Source organism: Thunnus albacares, chromosome 11, assembly GCF_914725855.1.
Source record: "Thunnus albacares chromosome 11, fThuAlb1.1, whole genome shotgun sequence".
Taxonomy (NCBI): Eukaryota; Metazoa; Chordata; class Actinopteri; order Scombriformes; family Scombridae; genus Thunnus; species Thunnus albacares.
In genome coordinates, this window is record NC_058116.1 from 28,839,932 (window position 1) to 28,866,138 (window position 26,207).

Consider the following 26,207-nt stretch of genomic DNA (forward strand, 5'->3'; position numbering starts at 1 on the left):
TGGCAGACTGTTGGCTCGAGTCTAATGGATACCGAGGGTTACGTTGGGTCAAGGAGATTGAGAGTTCACGGCATAGAAATGTGCAGGGATGGACTTTTTCAACAGGTTCTTTAATAACATGTGGTGTCTTCCCATCAAATAAAGTGGTTGCCTGAGGCGACACCTTAGAGGAGAGAGGAGAGAGCGCTTGGCACCTTAGTCGGCTGATTCCCATCGGCCCGACAAACAAAACAGGCAGGAAGTGTCTTAGAGGCAGGGGCATGGATTACACTGTGCATGCTGGGAAAGGGCTTTCTGTTTAAGAGAGGATGACTCACAAAAAGAAAAAGGGAAGTACAAGCCAGGGAGAAGGGAGAGACTCAAGGGATAGGGAGAGAAAGCTGGCTGATGGGGTGTTGTTAATCCCCTAAAGCATCCATATATTGCCCCCACCTCCTCTCTCACTGCTTGTAAATGGCAAGGAATGTAACATGTTGTCTTTGGGCCCTGTGTGTGTACACGCCTCTGGTACAGAGAGATTTATATTCGCAGACATTGCCCAGAGCATACCACATAGCTTTTTTAACTCTGGAGGACTTTGAAGCAGAGTCAGAGTGTTCCAAAGAAACAACCGATATCAGAAACGTCCTCTCATTTGAGCCTGATTTATGTTTCATAACCACATTAGAGACATGCCAAAGGCTGTCAGTCTGCTGTTCTGTCAATAAACTATAGGCATTTGTCTCAGAAAACACAATTTGATGACTAGGCTGGTAAATATTTGCCTTCTAAGCCAGTGGTTTTCAAACTTTCTCACATCAAGGACACAAATTAGACCATGGACCTCCATTTTTTTGTCCCAGTGTCCTCCATCTGTTAGGATTTTTAGCTTTCATATGTTTTATTACAGAAAGTGTGAGAAACCCATGACCAATATAGTCACACATTCTGTTATTATGTTATTTATGGATGGAATTGTAGTGAAAATAAATGATTCCCTCTTTTCCTCCTGGAACGCCTGAAGGACCTCTGGAGGTCCCCAGACCCCACTTTGGAACCACTGTTTTAAGCATTCACTAAAATAAACATTTGTCTTGTAATAATATTAAAAAAAAAAAACTAGAAAGATAAGTCTCTATAGTGCTTTCAACTTCTTAAGAATTCCTCTGAACTCTGTGGTTGGAGTTTCTTTGCTCACTCATTTCAAGCAACCATAAAAAAAGATTCCAGGGAACTTATGTATAATTCAGTTTTGAATAAAATGTTTTAAAAAGTAATGATAATACATGTATATACACTATATAAAGCTGAAAAACCCCCTTGTGACCAATTGCTTCCAATCACTGGAGGAGACCCATACTGCCTCCTTACTGTAGTTCCCGTCTCTTAGTATGTAGGCCAGCGCTCCTGTGATGAGAACGTCCTGTAATGGGCGATGATAAAGGCAGCAACATCAGCAACCACTCAAGGCTCAAGAACCAGTGTTTTTGGCTTTTCCGCGGCATTCAGCAGGGCTGAAGACCAATGAAAAAAAAAAAAAACAAAAAAAAAAAAAACAAGATTTGCCCCTTCTGCTTTCACTTAGCATATCTAATCTTTAAATCCTGTCTTGGCCAGCCAGTCCCCCAAGTGAAACTCTAGATAAGACGGAGAGAAAGACAGATGGAGAGAGACAGAGAAAGAGATGCAAGGATGGAAGCTGGAGAGGGAGAAGAGGGATGATTTGGAAAGCAACCAAGTTAACTGTTTATAAAAGCCAAATGAATTAAAGTAAGCACTGATCTCTGTACCCCAAATAGCAAGTGAGCCATTCAAGTATTTTAGCTGTTTTTTTTTTTTTTTTTTTTGCAGGCTGGTAACATGTAAAATGAATGTTGCATTAGATGTAGCCAGTCCCAACTTAGGTACTGGAAATATCAGGCACAAAACCTAGATGTAAACTGACTCTGCAGATGCTGAAGCTATATGTTGAGAGTCATTCCGGGATAGAAACAATATCAGTCTCTCTTATAAGACATTCTTGGAGGACGGCAGCGAGTTCCTGATAGTGTGCGGCTATAGACCCTGACAGGAAAATAAACAACACGGGGACTTGGTCAATAGGCCTTCCTGTAAGCTTGTTGCTTGCAGGTCTTCTCGAGTATCAGGAAAGGCATTATTGATACACTGTTATAAAATGTTACAGTAGATGACACCTGATAGAGCCTTTTTTCTCTCTCAACTCCTGGGATACGAGTATGTGTTTTGGTCTGTTTGGTGGCTTTAGGAGCCAGGGGAGGTGTTTCTTCTATGTACAGCGGTGTAACTCGATCTACAACGTTTCCTTAGATGAGACAGATACATAAAGTTGCATTGCGCTGCACACTTTACCCACACGGAGTAGCAGGGGCCTCGTCAAAGAAGTGCATTTTACTTTTTTCACTGTGCAGAATACTTTCAAATTCTCTGATTCTTTTAACTAAGGTGGAGGGCCAAGGAGTTAAACCCAAAAGGAGGTTTGGGGGTCTGGCATGAATGTGGTCATCCCTGCATAACCCTGGCCACTGAACCCCCCCCCTCCACCCCTACCCCCTTTTCCTCCACCTCTCTATCGGCCTGTGGAACCACAGCGGCGTAAGAGCCTCATTTAGGAGCATAGAAAGAAAGGCAGAAATCTCTTTCTCAGGAAGATTAGTGGCTGTCCCTTTGGAGTAGGACTGTGGACAGGGGAGGAGGGTTGGAAGGGTTGGAGAGGAGGAGGGGGGGGTGGGGGGGGGTCTATTTTTCTCTGGGACATTTTTCTCTGCCAGGGGGGGCCGTGACCCGCTCCAGAGCACCCTCCAGAGAAAGGCCCCGTGGCCAGTGCGGAGACCCTGGTGGAGACCCTTTAGACTCAAGCTGCATCTGAGACTTACTCATGATTAACACACGGCAGGCTCCTTATCTCAAAGCCACGCTCTACTCCCAGCAGGAGTAATTATACTAGACATCTCTTCTTCATCCATCTACACTACAGTGACCACTCGGAGTCAGACTGGAAAGACCTGCGGATGATCCATGTTCATGCAGGAAAAAAACTGGAGGAAGGGTGATTTAATGCTCTATCTGTACTGTTGTTTAAGTAAGACGGCAAGTGTTGACAAAGGTGAGGATTTTTTTCTTTTTTGTGGCGCCTCCTCTTTAGATACATCAAGGTTGTGAATAATTATCTGTGGCTGAAGAACATCAGTATCTGTCAGAGGCTCGTAAGCTACAGCCAGACTCTAAGAAAGATGAACATAACACATCGGTTAGGCAGAAATAATCTTACTGTGTTACTGAGCTTGTCTGCTCCACTGGCCTCGTACAGTCAACACCAAAAGTGAAGGATGATGGAAAAATTCTCTTTGGAAAACTTTCTCAGAATATAATAAGGGTCATAAAACAACAAGTTGGCAGATCTGTGTTTGAAACCGAGAGAGAGGAAGGCGGCGAAAAAACAGCACATCTACTCTAGCTTTTGGTGTGAAGTAGGGAGGGAAGGGGGGATGGAAGGGGGGGGGGGGGGGGGGGGGGCGCATCATTCACAGGTATTCCTTTGAAACCGTGAGATGTTTTACAGTCATGGAAGCGGGCACCTAATCTGAACACATGTTACTCTGACATGGTAAAGCACAAGCCGACACACACTCGTAAATCCCGGGGCCTGGGAGTCAGGTTGCGCTGGTTGAGCCTGTGGAAGCACGCCCTGTAGCTGTGAGACAGATGCAGGCTGTCACACAAAATGTGGGTGCCCATTTAAAACCATTAACAAGGCCCTGAGAAAGCAGCCTGATTCCTATCATATGGACTGAACCCGACCTGGCGCTTTTGTGCCAGCATCTCTAACCTCTTTCCTCTACCTCTCCTTGGACGCTGACACATACTCCGCATTAGAGGCCAGACACACTTCCATTATGTCTTAACACTCAGAGACACAGACAAGTTCAAAAGGGCAAGGCATGTCTCCATGAGACACAAGCAAAGTGAGCTCTCATGAAACAAGTTATGAGATTTGAGGCCAGCTGACATAACGGATTAAGTTGAACAAGATGTTCTCAGGATGTTTCTGCTTAGGTTACACTATTATATTGTGTGGTTTTATTTTTGAGCTTAAAAACTGTAATGTAGTCTGCATGGTGTGGTGTGGAGTTTGCAACAGACAGACATACAAGTAAGCTGAATAAATAAGGGTCCTTGAACAAAGAAAGTTTCCGACATCTTACAAAGAATGTTTCCAAGCTACTTGATTTATTCACATTTGCCCCCATTTTTTTGTTTTTTTTTTGTTTGCACACGCATGCTAAGTTAAGAACTGGTTCATATAACGAGAATATAATCAAATTGAAAACAAAAGCAGAGCATTAAAACTATCTAATGACAGACTAATGTCCCACTTTTACTGTTCCCTTATGTGAGAAAATGAGATTTGTGATGGCAGGCCACCAGGCCCTTCATTAAACAGTAAAACAAACTTGAATGAAATGTTCCTGCAGTGGCCCCTCAGATGATGCCAGCGTGTCTTCCTGAGGGGTTTCAGTGTCCACCAGCCCGCTCCACCAGCAGGACTTAGTAATTTATAACACTGGTACCTCAGAGGCCCGAACAAGGTCCTCCAACCTCGTTATGAGGAGTTTTCATCACATAGTCACTAATGAAAACATGAGCTCTCATCTTTTAATTATGACCTCCTTTATAGAGTGAATGTTCCGCACCCTGCACCCTCTATTTTACCTCACTTCCACAAATAACCACTGATGGGTGAAGACTACTTTCTGTCAGTGGTCCAAGGTTATGAAAATTCAACCCCCACAAGCCTACATGACACACAATGGTCATAACTGTGTATATGACTAAATAATTCATGCCATGGTAAGTGCAATATTTTCTTTTGCTGGTTTGAAAAAAAACTTGTGGCCTCTTTGTGGAGGTGCCAGGGAGGGTGCACTCAAACGTCCTAGTTTCTCACCCCGCATCCCTAAACAATTAATGCTCATGGCTCCTCTCGTGGCAGGCCACCAAGCCCATCATTAAGCAGAAATTCTGCTAACGCCACAATGTCATTCGACATCTTGTTAGCATTTCAAAGGTGCCTCCCTCCTCCCAGCCTTTATCAGAGGCCTCTGATACACCATGTCGTCCACTGCTATGCCAGCCTTTTTTAGTAATTCATGAAATTTACACTCGGGAGGTGAGAACAAGGTCTTTCGACCTCATTATAGCATTTTCTCATCATCCATTCTCTGACATCTTTGAAACACGCAGCCTCTATCTCTGGGTCTAAATCTTTTCATGTGCCACCCATCTACTTATGTGAGTAGCCATAATGTTTCAGTTCACTGCACTGCGGAGTACATGAACCTACAGAAAAACATCCAAGATACAAGATGGCTATATTATACTACTGTTTGAAATGGACAGAACTGCAGTACCGCCAGATTTTCACCCTCCCATCACCATTCTTGTTCCCAAATGACATTATAAACTATTATACTTGAACCAGTAAGTGTAATGCCTACTCTGTTGACCATAAATATCTAGTTTAAAGAAGAAAATAGCTTTGGAAAATCGCCGTACCTCTGGTCAGAGTGGTGGGTGAAGGCTTTTTGGGGAGTTCTGAAAAGCTGCTTCCATCCAGACCAGAACCCTTACACTCCTTCTTCTCAGTGGCTGTTGGAGCTGAAGTCTCCATGGCACTCTTCAAATCTCTGACACAGCCTGGAGAAACAAGAAAAAAAAAAAAAAGTGGTTTTGGTTAAAAACTGTATCTCATATTGTTCTAAACAATGTAGGAAACAGTCCTGTGGTGTAAAGGAAGTAATCCATTTCACATTTATAGCAAGAAAAGTGGTGATTAGTCACCATTAATAACGATTGCCAATATGGTTGAACAAAGAGCAACACATATAACGAGCCAATGTGGTTACCAAAAAAAAAAAAAAAACCCATTCAAAAACCCAAATGCAAATTACTGGAAAAAAGCAGCCTTGGAGCATGACCTCACTACAATTGTATGTTGTGCTGTTTACTCCATGTCTCTAGATAAAGACAGAGTTTTTAAATATAACAATTCGATATTGTTGTTTGTTTTACTGTTTCTCTGAGTCATGGTGCATGGCTGCAATAACAGCAGCAGCAGCAGAGCAGAGAGAGAGGGCTGAATGGTGTAGATGTTTTAAGACAGCAGCTAAAAGTTTGAAAAATTACATTTGTGTTGTTGGATTTCATGGAAATGGAATAAACCGAGTTCACACGCTAACACGCCAGTAAAACTTCACGGGAGCTGCAAGTCTTTTTATATGCAAACAAATTAATCATTTAACTTAATTACAGCAAGGTCTCACCTTCTAATTGCGAGCGCTGCGGTGCACATACTTATTTATTTTTACAATATGGATAGCAAAGCCCAGAAAAATGTGTTTAGTTTTTTTTTTTTTTTGCAGAAACACAGATGAAAGAAACCCTCAGAGAGAGACCGCAGTGAGTCACAGAAGCAACAACCACAGATATGACTTAAGTGTCAGGAATTCTGCAGATTAACACTTCAATTTGAAATAAAAAGTGGTATTTCAAACAATACAATGACTGTTCTGAGGCTTTTCATTCACAAAACTGCACATACACCTGATTTTCATCTTCCCAGCACCTCTTTCCTTCTCCTTCAAGCTAAACATGAGTGAAATTATCTCTTTTTTTCAATGTTGTAGCTAAAACTGTAAAGTACTACAATGTTTATGCTGTAATTTCTCCATAGGTGTGTATGTATTTATCCTGTCAGTGTAACTTATGTCAGGTCAGGCTCTAAACACACATAGGTTTCTCAGTTTGATGTAATGAGTTCACAGTGCCCCCTCTGTTCCAATTGTAAATGTGAGTGGCCCTTAGCACTGAGGTTTTATCCGCACACGCTGTGTCAATACCTCCTCATGTCTGTGTGAATGGCTCTGTGACTTGGCAACATGCCACTTGTTTGACTTGGTGGGACCTACAAGATCATCCTCTGCCGAGAACAAACAAGACCCAGTCCCCCGGCCCGGGAGGGGAAAAGTCATTCCACGCTCTCCGGTTAGCTTGCGGTCATCGTTTTCCCACCTGCTTTCAAACACTGGTGAGAAAAATGTGCTGCGTGCTTTGACAGAATGCTGAAAGGACGTTACGGCCAGACCAGACAACTGGATGTAATCAGAGGAGTGACTTCACTTTTCACAGGTGCAAGGAAAAGGAAATGTTTCCATGTAGGGTCTGCAGTTTTTGAGAAAAAGTCAGTGTGCATCTGGATGCTTTGGGGCATCCGAATGAATCAATTCAGTTGTCTCCACACACCAGTTCAATCAACAGACTTCCCATAGGCATGTATGGGAAGTCTGTTGATTAAACCTTCATTGAACATACCAAAGAAATAATTTTGCAGCCGCAAATCTTATAAAACAAATGTGTTTATGACTTGTCTTGTGCCCAAAGGACACAAACAACACTGAAGCAGCGATCCGGAAATTAATTTTCACTCGAGTCAGGGAAACAAATGTGATTTTTGGCAGCAAGTAACAGCAGAAAAAAAATGATCTAAAGGATCAAGAGAACATAATAAATTCACTCTCTTTGTAATACTAGATGGTATGAGAATATGTTACAGCAAATACATAGTCATGAGTGCTGAGAATGATACTGTCATTGAAACTAAAACGTGATTGTTCAGTGATCTGGTTTTTTGCGGCGAGCTGAATGTGTGAAGTGCTGTTTTTGGTTTCATGTGGATATCCAACATGTCATCCTTTATTGTGAGGTGTGTGTACTAGCAGCCATGTCTGTGACCCTTCGGAGGTGCCAGTCGCCTGTAACCGAGCCAATGTAAGCCGATTAGAGGTGGGCGACTAACAGGTTTAGGCTGCATCTGTTTCTTTTTTTTTTCTGGTGCCAAACAGTCTTGGAGCTAGCCAGCGAGCCATCTTGTCTTGGAGAACTCCGCCACTCTGACATCACCTTAGTGATAGAATTTAATGTGGTCTTTCATGGGCCTTTATCTTATTCAGAGTTGGCCGGAAAACGGGCTCTTTTTTTGGTAGTGAACCCTCTTGGCCCAGATAAGATGTGCCCATGAACATACTGGCACTCACAGTAACAGTGTTTTGCCTTTCAAGCAGCCTGCCCCTTAAAAATAACTGAGAATCCTCCCGTTAACATCAGTGTCTGATGAACATCTGGCACCGCATTAATAGCTGTTTCCGTGCTTTACAGCGTGCCAACTATTTGCTTTCCAGTTGCCTCTGAACCTTGAGCCAATATTTAATGAAGAGAGGTTTGAGGTACATGCACCTGTAAAGGTCATTAGCTTAAAAAAAAATAAATAAATAATCAGCAGGTTTGTTACATCTTAAAAAATGGTCTATGTAGAACTGCTAGATTTGAGTTAATTTATCAAAAAAGTGGCCCAAACTTCACCCTCAGCCCCCTCCTTCACCATCTACATCTTTTCTTCATTCTGTAGAGCTGTTATATTAGCCCCCATACCCTTGTGTCTCCCCGCAGGCCAGTCCCGTGTTGCCCCCGATGACAGGGAAGCCCAGCTCTGACAGGCTGGTACAGGTGTCAGGAACCAAGCGGACAGATGGCAGGGGCCAAAGGCGAACAAACAACAAGGGTGCACTTCTTTTCTCATCTTCTGGTTGGCTGGGCAGCCCCGTTGCGGCACGAAAAGGAAAAAGGATAAGCCCACGAAAAGGAAAAAGGATAAACCCCACACTCCCCACCCCACCTTCTCCTTACCCCACCCTCTGGTGCCATGTGACCACAGGCTGGGGACTTGAGAGTGCAGGGCAGGATTACCCCCCCCCCCCCCACCCCAACACACACAGACAGTCACCTAAATCCCAAGAAATCAAATAATGACTTCTCATTTTGCTAATTTACATTATATTAAAAGAGCTTTCTCAAAAAACCTCTGGTTATATCATGAAAACTTCTACATCTGGTGTCCTCAAAATCTGTCACAGGAAGTATTATCAACAGAAAATTAAGGGGAAAGATGCCACAGTACCATCATCTGTGTTTGATGTGATTTCTGGGAAGTGCGGAGCAAAAACACCACCGCAATGACTGTCTAATGACTGCCTGGAATGATTTATTTAATTCATTTGAATGCAAAGCACGAGCGAGGCTAGACTGACCATATCAGAAACCTTAACCCTTAAGTTTTAAATCAAGGGTTGGTTTGTTTTTATGTTCCTTCCTGACACACAGCCACAAAACTGGACGTCTTTATCTTCGGTGAATTATCATAAAGATTCAAAATGTAGTTTTGTGAAGTATCTGCGAATGTGTGTTTGGTTTTTTTTTTCTCCAAATACGTGCAAGAACAAGACAACTGGTGGTTTTAGCTGTTTTGGAAGTGAACACATGAATGCCAGGAAAGATGTCTTGTATTCAGTAAGTTCAACAAAATTCTTCAGTGTTAATTTCAAACACATGTCCGCCTACACCGGGAATGTCTTTTGGATGAAATTTTTATTTAAAAAAAAAAAAAAAAAAAAAGTATATTTAGCTTAAAAAAAGGTGGCAGAAAAGGTCAGTTTTTGACAGAGTGCTACACTTCATGGTAGATATTGTATATGTTGATCTTTCTCCGCAGCCCTCGCTCTGATGGATCATCCAGACGTACCACTTAACCACACCAGGCCCAGGAAAAAGACTGAGGTAATGGGGAAAGTCACTGTTATGTTTTCTTCTGCCAACGTCAGTGTTGAATTTATTAGAGGGTCAGATAATTCCACTTGTTTCTGAAGCAGAATCACTTGTTTCTGGGAGGTTTTTTTTTTTCTGAAACAATTGCAAACAAGTCAGAATAATCACCCGACTAATGAATTTACACCTCAGCTCAGTAATGGTCTCACTCTATTTGCAGGTTTTCCTCTCATATAAAGAAGACGACCTCTGCCTCTGTCTTTTCTCCTCTCTCAACTCCTCTTTCTGTTAATTTACCTTCTACCCCCTCTGTCTCAGACTGGCAGGACTTTTGTTGAGACCTGGTGTGTGTTTTTCTTAGCGCCTCGTTCAGTTTCAAGTGTTCCTCTCCTCCACTACCGTTCAACAGCTCCCCTTTCACCAACACTGAAAGGAATGCAAACACACATCAAAAGAGGCCCTCTCGTTTTGAAGATTTCCAGGCTTTGCTCTTCTTACTTTCTTCCTTCCTATCTTTCAGTCAATGCGATCCGTATGCTGGTAGGTTCTCTTTCCTGGCAGCACACACACATATTCATGGGTGCACACGGTGAATTCGCACACACGCTAACACACACACACACACACACACACACACACACACACACACACACACACACAATGACAGGCTCACCAACTGCTGTCTCACACTCTGCTCACTTGGCAAACACAAGAGAGAGAGATGGATAGGTGAGGTCTCCTGCCCCTATGCCACCTGCAGACCTCTCTACTCAAATTTCTGACGGTGACACTCATGCAGGTTAACATAACAACCACCAAAAGCCAAAATATAGTTATGTTTTACATATTTTTGTGTCTTCATCACGTTGGCTTTTTCACAAGTTTGCTTGCAGGACCTCCAGTCAGTCTTGCTTTGTTGTTCGACAATACAGTATGTAGAAAAATACAACATTTTGGAAGGTGCCATTCTGCATAATACCCATTATTCCTTCCAAAATGACCCATATGAGCATATTCTGACCTCCATATACATATTCTGAAAATCCATATACCACTTCTATGGTTAGTGAAAGATTGTGGTCACACTTTCCATGCTCAACTTCCTCCCTAAAGGCCAGATAATGCTCGAAAAGAAGTAGGTCGTACAAAGTGTTGTCTGACCTCATCAGAAATCAAATCACAACAATGTCATGCTGCTATTACCTTTGTCCCACAAGAGGTCAAACAGGTCACAAACAACCAACGCTGTCAGTTTTATGGTTTAAGTTGGAAATACTTGACTTTTGATACATTTTTACGTTTTTCAGTTACATTTTGACATCAGGATTTTTACTTGTTAAGGGGTATTTGTTATTTTTACATAAAGTAAATGATCTAAATGCTTTTTCCGCCACTTCTACTGAAATTAAAACGTATAAAACACATGAAAACAATCTAAAAAATATAAAACAAGAACAGGGAACATAGCCATAGTTTGTTAGCCGTGTTGTAAAGGGATCATATGTGATAAATGGCGTCTTTGAAGTAGAGGATTTGCACACACATGTTGAGGTTTTTCAGGTCTTTCTTAATATAATAAAGGACGACAGAAAGATTGATAACAGTGATTAATAACTCCTAAATCTAGACTTGAAAAGCTTCAAAATGGTCCTCTAAGCTGTGATACATACAGGAGACTTTACAGGTTATGCACTGCAGCTCTTAATCCTTTTTCCAGTAGCACACGAGTGGGCAAAATGTTAAACATGATGATACACTGAGGAGGAATGCTAGAACCGTCAGATCTAATTTACAGGTGGACAGGTGTAGGAGCAAAGGGAGGCGGTGGTGGTGGTGGTGGTGGTGGTGGTGGTGAGGGAGTCCACACAGGCTTCTTTTTTTTCACTTTGCTTCAGTTGTACCTTCACTATATCCGGATCCAGAGAGCTCCTCGCATAATTCAGACAAAATACAGCTGTTTTTCCCCTCATATGGCCAGCCCTAACCACCCCTGGCTGGACTTTCTGTGAGACTCTGCAACAGTTTCATGAGAAACCTTTAATTTAACTTACCAAATGTTCTCTCTCCATGAGAACTCTGTTCACTTAAAATACAAATACTTCCTTCCTTAGACAACACAGCTCATTTTTAGTCCTGGCTGCTACGGTATACCTAACAGTCAAACGGTTCATTTTTAACAGACACTCTAAAACTTTCATCTTTGGTTTACCACATTTGAAACTGTATTCCTGCCAACTTCCATCATTTAAATGTTTGAAGTTTTTTGATTTCTGCATTTCTTTTGGCGATTAGAACAAGTTCTACTTGCTTTGAAATCAACACAAAGCAAAGCTGGTTCCAAAAAAAGATCTTTACTTCTACGTTCTCTGTGCATTTCTAGTGCTCCATTACAGTTTACAGAGTAGGATAAACCTGGTCTGCAGTTTCTATACACCTTCATAAATATGTGTGTAATGTTATGGAACACATACATTGGGTTTATTTCCAGAAGTTTACCTAAATGTAATTGTGAAGTAGGAAATCTTTGGCTTAAACTGAACAGAAAATACAGTTTTATACAAAGACCGGCCTTGACAGAAAAAAACTCTTAAAGGTGCAGTGTGCAGAATTTAGTGGCATCTAGCAGAACGGAGTTGGCAGACATGGAATATAATATTCACAAGTATGTTTTCATTAGTGTATAATCCCATGAAAAGAATGATAAGAATTGTTGTGTTTTCGCAACCTTAGAATGAGTCATTTATATTTATATAGGGAGCGAGTCCTCTTCAACCAAGCCCGCCATGTTGCACCGCCATGTTTCTACAGTAGCCCAGAGCGGACAAACCAAACACCGGCTCTAGAAGGGACCTTTTGCATTTTTTGCAAGTTTTGTGGCCACCGTAGGTTCTCCTACATGCTTGAAAGGGGAGGGGAGGGGTATTTAGTTGGTTGCAATTTACAACCTCACCACTAGATGCCACTAAATCCTGCACACTGGTCCTTTAGGTACAATGACCCCTCCATCCGAGGAAAGATGGACGCACCAACAGCTTTTGACGACCTGCCAAAAACAAATAGTTTTATATTCTTCAGTGTCTTATTTGATGTTCTGTAGTTCGAAACTTTATACTTTCAAAACTTTTAAATCCAACATATTAGCTTGATGCGTTTTTGTAAAATTATCCTGTATCAACGCAAATCAATCAATATCAGACCAGGAATGTTTTTGTTGACAGGAGATACACTGTAATGGACGATGAGTTTCAGAACTATGGGACTAGACAAGTTTAGACTAAGACGGGGCACATACTCTGCGGGTGAATCACGCTTTCCTTTGACAATTTGAAGCTTGGGTCTTAAAGGTCATGAAGTAGACTGTGAGAGGTCTGACAGCAACACATTAGCCATTAGCCTGATTCAGAGGTTGAAACAACATTACTACAGCCTGTCACACATGTATAGATTCAAGTCACTCAAGCAGGAAGGAGGGTATTGCCATAATATGCTTGCTCAAACCAGGGTGTAGGTTTCCTATAGAGGGGTGTTTAAGTGTTACTTGGCTCAGTAGTATCTTACTTTATCTTGCTTTCAGAGAAATTTAACGAGTGGGTATCAATCAAGAGGATTTAAATGATTAAAATTCCAATTCTCTTCCAAATTTTTTACAATCTGCAGACTGCACATGAGGACTTAAATCCCTTACCAAAACCCAACCATTCAATGGATTGCAGAAGATACAGAATAATGAGCAGATAACAACTGATGTAATATAAAAGGCATCTAAAACAGCAGAGAAAAGCCCTCTGGATGAGTTCTTACCCCAACCCTGAACCTGACCTTTCCTGCTAGTAAAGGCAATATCCTGTGGTTGATCTCTTCGTCTCCCTGAACCAACAGAAAACAGATGTGGAGCTCATGGCCTACACACAGTTGCAGACAGGGAGGAATCTACATGGATGCAATTTGAGTTTTTGTCTTTGCCTTGAGTCAATGAGCAGATACTCACGCGAGAGAATACGATCGATTTACAGACTGACCCGAGTGCAGGCAGGTAGACATCGTTACAAGACCCAATGATGTGTGAGATACTGGAAACAGATACTTGATTAATCAGAACATTGATGGACAACAATTTTGATAATCGGTTAATCATTTAAGTCAAGCGTCAAGACTGATAGCCTACAAATGTTTCTATGGGGCTGTACTTCTTCACAGCGATTAACCTATGGATTATTTTCTTGATTAATCGATTAGTTGTTTGGTCCAGAACATGTCAGAGAAGCAAAGCCCACGGTGACATCTACAACACAAAGATATTCAGTTTACTGTCATAAACTAAATAAATGAGAACACATGAGAGAATTTGGACATTTTCTTCTTTTAAAGTCCCTCCTCCACTTAATAATGTCTTTTTCTTCTTGTTCCTACAGTTGGATGTTTGAGCTTCACTGTGCAGGATGATGACGTACGTGCAGAGTCTGACACTAGAAGGATGTTTTCACGTCCATCTGCTGAAGGGGGAAAGTTTCTCTGAGCTCAGCTTTTAAGACGTGGGCTTACGAGCAGGATTTGTGACATTGCATCTATTTTGGACGTTGATCCTGGTCTAATATGCAACTTACACAAGTGTGACGTGGACACTTGAAGCCTCAGAATAGTTGGCTCATCAATCAGTTTGGATCTACTTAATAGTTGGAAACTAATCGATTAGTCGACAAATCGTTCCATAGCAATTTATCCATAAGTGGTGGACTGACATACAGATGCTGCTAACGTTAAAAATGCTAAACTGGTTTGCTGGTTCCAGTTTCACATATGTGATGATTTGCTGCTTGTCTCAAGATTCATGTGAAAGATAAGAGATTGAAAAAATAAGAAATTTGAAGATGTCAGCTTGAGGATTTTATATTCTAAACAATCAGTCTAAGAAATTAACTGACATATTAATTGCTAATGAAAATAATTCCGAGTTGCAAACTGTAATGTTTTTATTGCTGACATACCACAGCTGAATGAACACATAGCTGACCCCTTTAACCATGTATCGGAGGTGTGTGTGTGTCTGTGTGTAAAAGTCACAGCTGTCACCGGTGCCACATTGCACACCGCTGAGTCGAGCCGGCTTCCTCTCTGAAGCATTTGGCCTGGGTCATTCATCCTAAATGTGTTGTTAGCACTCACTCTCGACCGCTTCAGCTGTCAATAACCACCACAACTACTTAAGCAAAACTGGCTTTGTGTATGTGTGTGTTCCTGCACAGAAAACCACAGCGTGTGTGCCTACGAGCCTAAAAGAGTAAAGATTTGGCCCAAATCAAAGTTGGCATTTGCTACACTCAGGTTTCATTGTGGTGCAACTTCTACATTGTTGCGGTGAATTTACCACTCTAGTAGAAGTGCTTACGATAGCTGACAGTCTGTGTCTGTGGTTGTGCATTACTGGTCCTTTCAAGCCAGCTGCTTCCACTTCCAAGTCAGATCTCGGGGCTCTTTGGTGACAGGAGGGGGACCCCCCTTGAAGTTGTGGGTGTATGTGTGTGTGTTTGTTTTGGTGGGTAATACAGCAGTAGCAGCTGTTAAGGCATGCCACCAGGTGTGATCTAGTGGTGATAATTGTAACTTACTTAGACAATGTCCATACTGAGCTGGCATGATTTGAAAATGAATTTTTTCGTCTTTGTTTTGTCACTTTGTCAACAGATTTTTGTAACACCAGCCGTGCGTTTCAGTGAGGACAACAGGTGAAGTTAAGAAGACAACTTTCTGTTACCTGACATTTTCTCTGTAATCACTTAATTTAAACATTTTTACAGCTGTTTTTGTCTTTTGGATAGTTGACAGTGGGGAGTAGCAGTGTAAGAATTACTGTTTGCCTGGTTAACAGGTAACAAGCTGCAAACAAACTATGTAAATTATGTCTGTAAATGTCTTATTTTCATTATCAGTTAAACTGTCGTCTATTTTTTTTCATTTAGTCTATAACATGTCAGAGAAATAGTTCAAGGTGACGTCTTCAAACTGCTTGTTCATCCAACCAACAGCTCAAAACCCAAAGATATTTAATTGAGACTGATTTAAACAGAGAAAAGGAGCTGGATCAAGCTCATGTGAGGCATTTTTGCTCAATAAATGACTTAAATGAATAATCGATCACCACAGTTGTTGGCAAATACTCAATTGTTTCAGCACTAATGTAAATATGATGCACGATATTGGGTTTGGGTGTTTCAGTGTGGACGGAAACATCTGTCTCCCACTGTGGTTTTACATTGTTTTCATTTGCACACTATGTTTTCAAATTTTATGCTAAAAGTAGTTTATTTTTTATCATTTCTTGACTACTACCCAAACCAAAACCATGTTACTGTGACCATTTTCTTATCTTTGCTTGCACGCAACAAGATGTTCAAACTTCAGATCTGTTTGAACAGCAACGTGCACTTTACCGCTAAAAAAAACATGCATGCAGCTTTCAACGCCGAGCACAAGAATGACACTACAGTACACCCATGTTCTCTGCTGTCTTCACCGACTCGTTGTCCTGGAATGCTTCGCTACGCTACGACCACCTGTTGACACCACTGAGTTGACTCTCGGAGCGGCCTTTACATTGCAAAGTCTTGCATGTGAAACAACTGAGCGCAAAGATGGCCCTGCACGTAACCAGTGCGGTTTTCATCCCACTTTCTCTCTAATGAGCTGATTACAAAACATGAGCAAACCTCATTTGGGCCCAGAGCCAGAGAGAGAGAGAGAGAAAGAGAGAGAGAGAGAGAGAGAGAGAGAGAAGCGAGAGGAGATGATGGCAGCAACAGACATGTTGTGAGTGTGAGGGAGGAGGGGGAAGGCTGCGGTGCTCGTTGCTAAAGACAACCATATGTCTATATCCAAGCTCAACGCTCACTCTCTTTCTCTCCCCCCTTCTCTTGTCTCCGGCTTCTATCTGAGAGGAGACAGTGGCCTGGCACTGAGTCAGCACGATTTGGAATATAATATCTTCCATCATATGGAAACGTAAGAAAAAGGAGCCTAACTGCCCTGCCCTTGAGGCTGCGTTCGTTGACTTTGTAGCTATGGGAGGGCCCAAGTGTAAATCATAACTTACAAACTTCTCGCCCTCTTCCCTCCAAACACAAACCTCGGAGTTAGGAGCACAAACAGTTCCAACCTCTCCCCCTCCACCCCCTCCGTCTCTCCCCCTCTCTCTGTATATTGGCTGCAGTTTGTCGTCAGTGGCCTCTGCGTAGACCCCGATCTCTGCCTCTGCATCAGATTAGGGCCCGCGGCAAACATCGCAGACAATACGGCATTGTCTGCGATCTCAAACAGTTCGCAGTCACATTGGAAAGCCTGTTAGGTGTTTGATGAGGGAGTGATAATGTTGCAGAAAAGGGAAATCGTGGTCCTTCTCCTTCTGATCATCTTCTCACACTGACCAGCCAGGACTTTAATAACCACAGGACGGCGTGAGGAACATGTAGTACACAGTATATCCCACCAGACCACCACAAACGCCCACTGAGACATCAAAGTGACGTCTTAAAATTGCTTCTTTTGTCTAATCAACCAGTATACTCCATCAGAACTGCTTGTAAGATGGTCAAATAGCTTCATAAACCCCCTACCACCCACACACACACACACCTTTTAAACACAGGAAGTTCCAAACTTTTCAGAAACTGTCAACCCCACATTAACGCCCACTTCACACTGTGACTCAGGTATGCAGATGTCAAGAAAGGATCGGATCCAGGGTTTGAACTCCTCTCTCTAGCTCTTTTTTTAGTTTGTTACACAACTATTTCTGTCAGTTTTTTGTGTTTACAACCAATTGCAACACTATAAATACCTTTTAGGAGAGAAAGTCTGATAATGTTGCGCTGTTATTCCCATATTTTAACGTTTATCGCATCTCTCTGCTCTCACTTTTCACTCTGACTTCAAGTGTGGCTGTAAAGAACATCCATACACACTTTTAATTTCCAACAGTCCAACAGTCCCTGATCCCCGATAACAGATACCAACTATCACCTGACGCTTCAGTCACAAGGTGGATCACTAAATTAGTTATAGGAATAATATTGAATAACACTTTCGGGATGGTAGGTAATCTTCTTAGCTAATGTGGGAAAACAAATTTCAGGTGGATGTAAAGAAAAGTAGTGAGCGAAAAAGATTCCTGCACAATCTTTGACTTTACATGCTTTGTATTGATTTTATTGGAACACGCTTTTCTCGGTCATGGGAATTCATTTTTAATTTTTTCCCACCTTATAAGTTGCTAAGAAGATTGTCAACCATTCGGTCTGTTCATTATCTAAACAGTCTTCCCATAACATATTTTATTAACAGCTGAATGACTGTAATGTCCAGGTTCTGGTAGATGACCATCTAATGATGATTCAGATCAACAACAGATAGAAAACCATAACATTCAACCAGAAAAAGACAGAAAAACAATCACGTCATCGCATTTCAGATGCCATAAACAAAAAATCACCAGTAGTTCCAGCACTAGTTGGTTGTTGAATAGATTCTGTTACTCTTCTCATCTTTTTACCTCCTTTTCTTTTTTACATGCAGGCTGTCTTTTAGTTATACAAGCAAAAGAATTAATTGTGATTTTACTGCGTTTCCAACTAAACTCACCCCATTCATTGAAAAGGAGAAGACAGAAAAATATACACTTAGCATCAAATGTCTTTCTGTTTGACAAGACTTGGTTAAAACCTTGTATATGACTGGACCATGTATGAAATGTTTGACAATATATGCTTAGATCTGTTTGTTTAAATGTAATATAAGATGGTAACTTCCTCAAGACAACTTCCTCATTGGTCATTGCTGGAGAATATATTATTATATATATTATATATTTATATATTTTCAAGATCCAACTGAAAATCAGCCCAAAACATTGTCACATATACAATCTGAATAAACGTTTCTACCATATAATTACAAAAGGAGCATCTGTCCTCTTTATTAGGAATAAACCTGATAAGCAACATGATAATCATATGATGCCAGTTGACTGTGCATTAATTACACTACTATGCTCACTTTGGGAGACAGGAACACTATACTTCTCTATCAAATGATTGATGATTTGTTTCGTGATATTGACATTATTCTGAGGAGAATAGTTGTGCTTATACAGAAGGGACAAACACATAAGAGTTTGCCTGTGGTGAAAGTTGGAGAGTTTGAGAGGAAGTTTACCAGCATGAGGGCACATGAATAAAAAATTAAGACCACCTACTTTTTTAAACAGAAACTTAATGCTGTCACATGCGATCTGGATCTCTTAGAAATATTTTGATCCAGTTAATTTTGATAATATGGTTGACTTGAGGAAAAGAACAAAATGTTAAGACCTCCCTCTGTTAGAGACAGACATAACCTCCTTTTTTTTTTTTACTTTGTGTGGCTTGTTTTCCCAAATAAAGTTAAAAAGCCTGTCTAAACAAGAGGTTTTATGTTTGGTGACATCAAGGGAGGAAAAGACATAAGAGGCGCTTGTTTTTGTATAATGGGCTGCTCAAGCGGCCCACATAGTTCTCAAGGGGCCCACCTGGATTTCTCCAGTCTGACTCTGCCCCGGGAATGACGACGGACGTTGACCAGCTGGCACCCGGCCAGCGGCTCCTCACATCTCCGAAAAAACGCCTGAGCAAACTTCCAAATAGGCGTTATTTGGATAAACCGACCACATATTGGGAATCTACATGGTTACTTTCTCGCCTGAAAAAATATTACTAATACACTTTGACCAACCAATGGTGTGACTTCATCACTCAGATAGTGAGTCAGTGAGTGAGTCAGTGACGGACGTTCTGGTTTGTAGAGATGGCCTCGCTGTTGTGGTCCAGCCAAAAATAAGCTGATTCAGATTTATCTCCGGTTTAAAAACAAGACAGAAACTTGACACTTTCCACTGCCCAGAGAGTTAATCTTGTGTTGAGATAATGAAATAAGTTTCCCCATCCCCCCCCCCCCGCCCCTACAAATTAACTGACCTCCCGTGACCTGGGCAGGGTTTCCCCAGAAGACCCCAGAGCTGCGACCACCATTGTTCCTTTGTAAGCTGATAGACAATGATGATGTTACTGCTAAACTGCTTTTGGGAAACCGGGTTTCCGATGAGTCAGTATGTGAGTGAAGGAGTGTGTGAAGAGTTTGGCAGGATATGAGTGGTGGATCTTTGTAATGTGACGGTGATGACACATCTTGCATCACACCGAGTACAACTGTATACAACACTGAAGCTGTTTAAGTTTTACTCCCTTTTGGAGATAATGGTAGCACGCGAAGGTCTCGTGTTTCTTCTCTATTTCTTAATAATTTAATACTTTAACAAAGATACAGGCATAGGAAAAAGGTTGTTAGGCCTTGTTGCATGACTTGGAAGTACAGTTTTCCGGAGTGAACCTATTTCCGCTGCAGTTATGTGTTCCTGTTTTAGATGAGAGCTGAGAACCTCCAGTGATTGATGAGGTCAATCGGCTTGTAATGAGCTTGTCAGTTATTTTACCGTGCAGCCCTTAAAGTGGCTTGTTAAACGCACATCAGCCTCCGCTCCGTTTTTTCCGACAACATGTGTTTTTTTTTTTTTTTTTGAAGGCCATACGGTTCGGATGTGTTCTTTTCACGGCAGTCGTACAATCCGGCGTGACCTCGGGTGGGGGGGGGGGGGGGGTTTGGAGTGCCCACTCATCGCTGCTCTAGTGTAAAGAGGGGGAAGCTCATATCCCCTGCCCAACCCGGATATGATGTGAGCCTATTTAACCTCACACACTTGAGGCAGAATGAACAGGACGCCTTGAGGGGAGTGAAACAACAGGCGTTAAAACAAGCGAGGACTGTCTGGTGCTGTCCTCATGCCAAAAGCAAAAGGATTGAGTGAAGGGCTCTACAGATGAATGTAAGCGGCCATCTCTCACTCTCTCTCTCTCTCTCTCTCTCTCTCTCTAACTCTTCCACTTTTCCCTCCATCTGAAGTGCAGGCGGACTGTGAGAGATCACGGTGGCATCGTTCAACACATAGCTGCCTTTTACAGCCTCCTAAATCAGTGGTTCTCAAAGGGGGGGGACCCGGGGGACTCCCAGGGGTCCTTGAGAGGGTTCCAGGGGGATCCCCAGCAAAAGTGGGGATAATTTATTTTCACTATAATTCCATCTATAAGTACCATAATTACAGACTGTTTTAGTTGTGGGTTTTTTATACTTTATGTAGTAAAACATCTAAAAACAAAGATTTTATAAGATGGGGGACCCTGGCACAAAATCTGATCAAATAGGGGTCTCATTTGTGTCAGTTTAGGGGTCCTTGGCATGAAAAAGTTCGAGAAGCATCACCCCCCCCCCCCCCCCCGCACATGAGCAAGTTTCAATCCACAACACAGCCCTCCTCTGTGGGCTCCAGGCCTCGCAGTCCTCTGCAGAGAAAACATCACTGATGCTAAAGTCATATTATTTTTATTATAAAGCTTGTTTAATCAATTCCATGGTAACCAGAAAATTAATTCATAACAATTGTGATAAAATGAATCTTTTATAAGACATTTTTCAAGTAAAACTGCCAAACATTCTCTGCTTCCAGCTTCAGAGATCTGAAGATTTCCTGCATTAGTTTTATATTTTATATCATTGTTAACTGCATACATTCAGGTTTCAGACTGTTGGTTGGCAAAAATGGTGTTTCATAGACTGAACAATTAATTAAATAATAAGTTGCAGCCCTGTTACGGACTGAATTATTAACAGGATCAATAGAAAGGCAAAATATATTTAATCATTACTTGCAGCACCTATATTGGCACTTATGAATAAGGTAAAATGCAAAACCTGTGACACATGTTAACATCCTGCTCCATAACACCATAAGTGTGTGATCTCACTCAAACTGCATTTCTATAAGTTCATGTTTTTCTTGTTTCCTGTGCCTAAAAATGATGGCCTAGACACAGATACCTGCTGTATGAATGCTCATCAGTCATACAGGTTGATAAAACAAGCAGAGATACCAATGTCTACATCTTCAGTATGCAGAAATTGCACTGCAGCTACAAGACGATAATGCAGAGTACCTTCAATAGTATCTTCAGTGTTTTTCAGATTGAAGAGAAACTCCTGCTGTAACTATGCTGTAACCACCTACATCCAAACATCTAGAGCTGCAACAAGTAGTCGCAGAGTGGTAATAGTAGAAAACTTTATGCTGACTCTTCACTGTGTTCAGCAGTGGGTCAGAGGTTTACACGGTGCTTGAGGGAACAAGACTAGGCCAAAACCTAGTAACAAAAACAAGTACACCGAGTTCAGACTTGGCAAGTTCGACTCGGGAGTACAAATTTCCCAGTACAAAAGGACGCGGTGCGGTCATTCTAACAACAGGAACAGCAGCGTACTTGCTGACAGCAGCAGCTCGACTTCAACACAACTACCTGACTGTACTGTGACAACATGATCTCGACTCGAAGCTCCATTTACACTTCTTCCTCACACAAAACATAACCTCACTGACAGAGAGATGCAGTAAATCATGTTCAGTCTGTAATGTAGACTGATCTGTTCATTTTAATACACTTATATGTATTGAAATGTGGTGCTATGTGTACATATGGAGCCTCAGAGGCAGTGCTGTTTGTTAGATTTCATCTGTGAGACCAACATTTATCTTCCAAAAGGAATTACATCATATATCCAAAATGCTACAGTTGGTGTGAAATGCATTCTGGGATACTCGGCTGTCCCGAGCTTCTTCAGCTGACCAATGGTGTAACTTCATCACTCAGTGGCTCACTCAGCCAGTCACTCACGGACAGTTTTGTAGGGCCGGCCCCGCTGTTACAGTCCAGCCAATAAACAGCAGGTACCCTTCATCCACAGCCACTAAATTCCAGTGCAAACATTTTCCACCCAAAGGCCTCGTCATCTACTCCGAGCGCATCCCCAGCGCACGCTGCGTTTTCATACGGCTGCCATCATGAAGCCACCGGCCGCCGAACGGCTTCATTGGGTACAGTACGGCGTCTTGAAACGAGGGTCAGAGTAGGATGGGTTGGGGTTGAAGGCATTCTCTCTCTCTCTCTCTCTCTCTCTCTCTCTCTCTTTTTTTTTTCTACTTTTGAGTTTACTCAGCAGGAGTGGGTGGTTGTGGCGGAGGAGGGTGCTCCTCCCCCTCCTCAGAGTCACTCAGACTTCACCCTCTCCTCCAACCCTCCTCTCTGTCCCTGTACGCTAGACTTCATCGGTATTTGCTTTCAAAAAAAAAAAAAAAAAAAAGCCGTACCCCCCCCTCCTCCTCCCCTCCTCCTCCCTCCTCTCCCACCCTCTCCTCCTCCTCCTTAGTCTATACCCTTCCAACACACACACACACAACCCAGTCACTCCTTTTCCAGTATTTGGTTCATTAAATTTTCTGCGGACTTCCAGAAAAGAGGCAAAAAAAAAAAAAAGGAACCAGATCAATAAAGTGGGGCCTGTGCAGAGAGGCGATGTGTGAAAATGGGGTGGGGGGGGTGGGGAGGTGGGTGGGGGGGCTACAGCAGCATACATACAACAGCACACACACAGGGGCTGGGCTGTGGAGATGAAAGTGACATGGCCACTATGGGTCTCTGAACGCTACAGAGCGGAGCCCCCGAACTCCGGCTGAATGAGCTGAATAGGCTCATCCATTCTTTACTCCTTTCACTCTCCGTAGGCCCTAACTGTTGGAACTCTTCATTCCTCACAATGGGGCAAACGCACTAAAACTTTTTTTTTTTTTCTTTTTTTTTTCTCTCATGCAAATCACCTCAGCCCTGACTGACTGGGGTTGTCATCAAGTGAAGCGGAAAACACACATTCTCTCACTCCCCCCCCCCCCAAAAAAGAGAGGAGGATCACAAATATTGTTATCATTTGAAACTTTTGGTATTTTACAAATTCATTCACTGTTTATTCATTAATTCTTTTTATTTGCTTGAATTATTCCTTCAGCGGAGTTGTGAAGCTGCTCTTCTTAGTTACTTAATGCCCCAAAATGTTTCCAACTTTACTTCTCACCAGCTTTCAAGAAGAAAAAAAAAAACATCAGAAGAGGACCCCGTTTGATTTTCAAATGTAAATTATATAAGAAAAGCCCTCAGAAAAAAAAAACCCAAACTGGCTGTTTTCATTATCAGCAATGTGTAGAGCCAAAACAACTAACAAAAAAAAAAAAAAAAAAAAAAAAAAAAGTGGGACTCATAAGTCCACACATGAGTTTGGAGATCATTAGCAGCGCCTGTTAGATAGGAGTAAAAGCCAACAGCAAATATAGCTGCTTAAGGGCCCCACAAAGGCGTCAAGTGTTTGTTGACTGCTCAGCCTGGAGAGCAAACAGTAAACTTTGCAATCTTTCAACAATAAGCACACAACTCCCACAGCCCTGTCAGAAGCAGTGATGTGTCCGTGCTGCTACTGCATTCCTCAAACCTTCTGCCTGCTGTTTGTTTCTTCACTTTGTAGAATTAAGAGATTAAAAAAGTTACTGGGAATGGTTAGTGCGCATGCCACATAACCGCAACGTCCCTGGTACGATTCCAGCCAGGGGGGGACCTTCGTTGCATGTCAAACCCATCTCTCTGTCTCTCTCTCTCTCCTCCTGCTTCCTGTCTGCCTCCACGCTGCCCACACTGTCCAATAATGACAAAAAATCCCCCACACACCCCCTCATAAAATAATAATAATTTAAAAAAATGTAAAAAGCAAAGTGCTAAAAGTGGGAAAGTGTGCAAGACTGCATGTGCAATGTGTGATTTGTGATTGCTGTAATAGTTTTTCATGCACAGACTGCAAAGCTGAAACAATGTGGGGGGAAAAAAGCAATGACAAATAGCTTATTTGATCTTGTAAAATATATCTTGCAGGCTGTTTAAACTGTTTTATTTTATTTTAAATGCAATCACCGCCAGTTTTTTTTTTTAACAGTTTGGAGACTTGAGTGGAAAACACTACAATAGTTTGTGTTGAACTATTAAAAAGCTATGTAGAGGGATTGGCGCCGAGCTTTCTGATCACATCTCTTCCCATATGGATCAAGTTGCAGGAGAAAAATTTTTTGGATTCCTATGTCAGATAAGTTCAAAGTGCAAATGAGATGTGAAGCGCTGCCCCTAAGCCTCATCTGCCGCTGACACGCAAGGCAACAGAAAAACGGGAGAGAGAGAGAGAGAGAGAGAGGAGGAGAAAACCAACAGCGAAACACTTTAGTAGTTGGAATAAGTGTGAATAAAAGAGATAAAGAGACAAACAGAACAAAAAGTTAAAGCGACTCCTCCAAATAAAAACCCCGCTGCTGTCAGCATCACCACAAAGTTGCCTTACCTCCACCGCCGTCTCTTTTCACTTCGACACCGAAGCTCTTCCACTCACTCAAGTCTTTTTGTCCGGGGAAAACTTTGCCTGGAGTCTGATTCCCGTAAACTATGACCGAGCTGGCACCACCATTGAACGCAAAACGCGCAAACGAGCCTCTCCGGACTTGACGCGAAACTCCATGAACCGAGTTAAGGAAAAAAGTTTTTTTTTTTCTTTTTTTAAAACACGTAAAGTTTGCACGACATTACCAAACCTCTCCGTCCCGGAGAGCTGATTCAATGCGGAGCAGAAGTCGCGTCCAACTTTTTCTTACAATCCATCTTCTCCAAGAGGTGCGCTCTGGTGTGCGTGCTTTACGCGCTTTTACAGCAAAGAAACGTAAAAAAAAAAAAAAAAAGAAAAAGCCTTGTTTTTATCTTGAGTAGAAGTTTGAAACTAAAAGCGCTTTGGCTTTACTCGACAGTTGTTGCAGAGACATGCGGTGGTGTTGAGATCTTCAGGCTGCTGATCTGTTTTCAATCCGAACCCCCCCTCCCTCCCTCCCTCCTCACTTCTCTCTCCTTCTCTCCCCCCCCCCCCCCCCCCTCCTTTACCATCTCCTCCTCTCTCACTCCCTTTGCTCCCTGGTGAGTTGGGCCATTTGCTGCACCAGATGGGCCGGGCTAACTCAATCCAGCAGTTGTAGTCGGGGGGTGTGTGTGTGTGTGTGGGGTGTAGAAAGAGAGGGAGGGGGGGCGGGCGGGGGGGGGGGGGAGTTAGATAAAGTTTCATTTATTGTTCGATTTTTCACGGGCTTTACAGTTGAGCATGTCTGAAGGAGCCAATTTTGGGCTTGTGTGTATTATCAGACTTTATATACACAAATGTACATCAGTTGCAATTGTTGACATTATTATAAAAAGTTTCTTGCATTTGGAAAAAAATGACAGTTTGGAGCTTTAATTGTAATTTATGTTGTTTTTTTTTAAGAGGGTGGAGGGATAATCAAGACACTCTGATCTTGAACAAACCTAAACTCACATTCATCCAACAGATACACCCAAACCCTATAGTTAAAGCCACAGCTTGTTGATTTTAAAAAAGTAGTCAGCAAACAATCTTTATAATTTATGCTTTGTTTATTCCCATCCAGGCTTTTTCATCTCGGAGCCTTTTATTCAGCAGTGTAAGCGGGGGCAGCGTTGCAGTAGGCAGTGATATATTGCGGACAAACAGCATTTATT

General features: G+C 42.1%; 1 protein-coding gene across 1 annotated transcript in view; it reads right to left on the reverse strand.

Annotated features, from left to right (window-relative positions):
- The window catches only part of gli2a (GLI family zinc finger 2a), an 88,112-nt gene extending 62,622 nt beyond the window's left edge, over nt 1-25,490 (reverse strand). Inside the window, exons 1-2 of the mRNA XM_044366381.1 lie at nt 24,991-25,490; nt 5,554-5,694 (exon numbers count right to left, since the gene is read on the reverse strand). Coding sequence (XP_044222316.1) covers nt 5,554-5,668 — 115 coding nt within the window. The 5' untranslated portion in view covers nt 5,669-5,694; nt 24,991-25,490. The remainder of the gene's footprint in view (nt 1-5,553; nt 5,695-24,990) is intronic.
- Nucleotides 25,491-26,207: the final 717 nt, after the last annotated feature.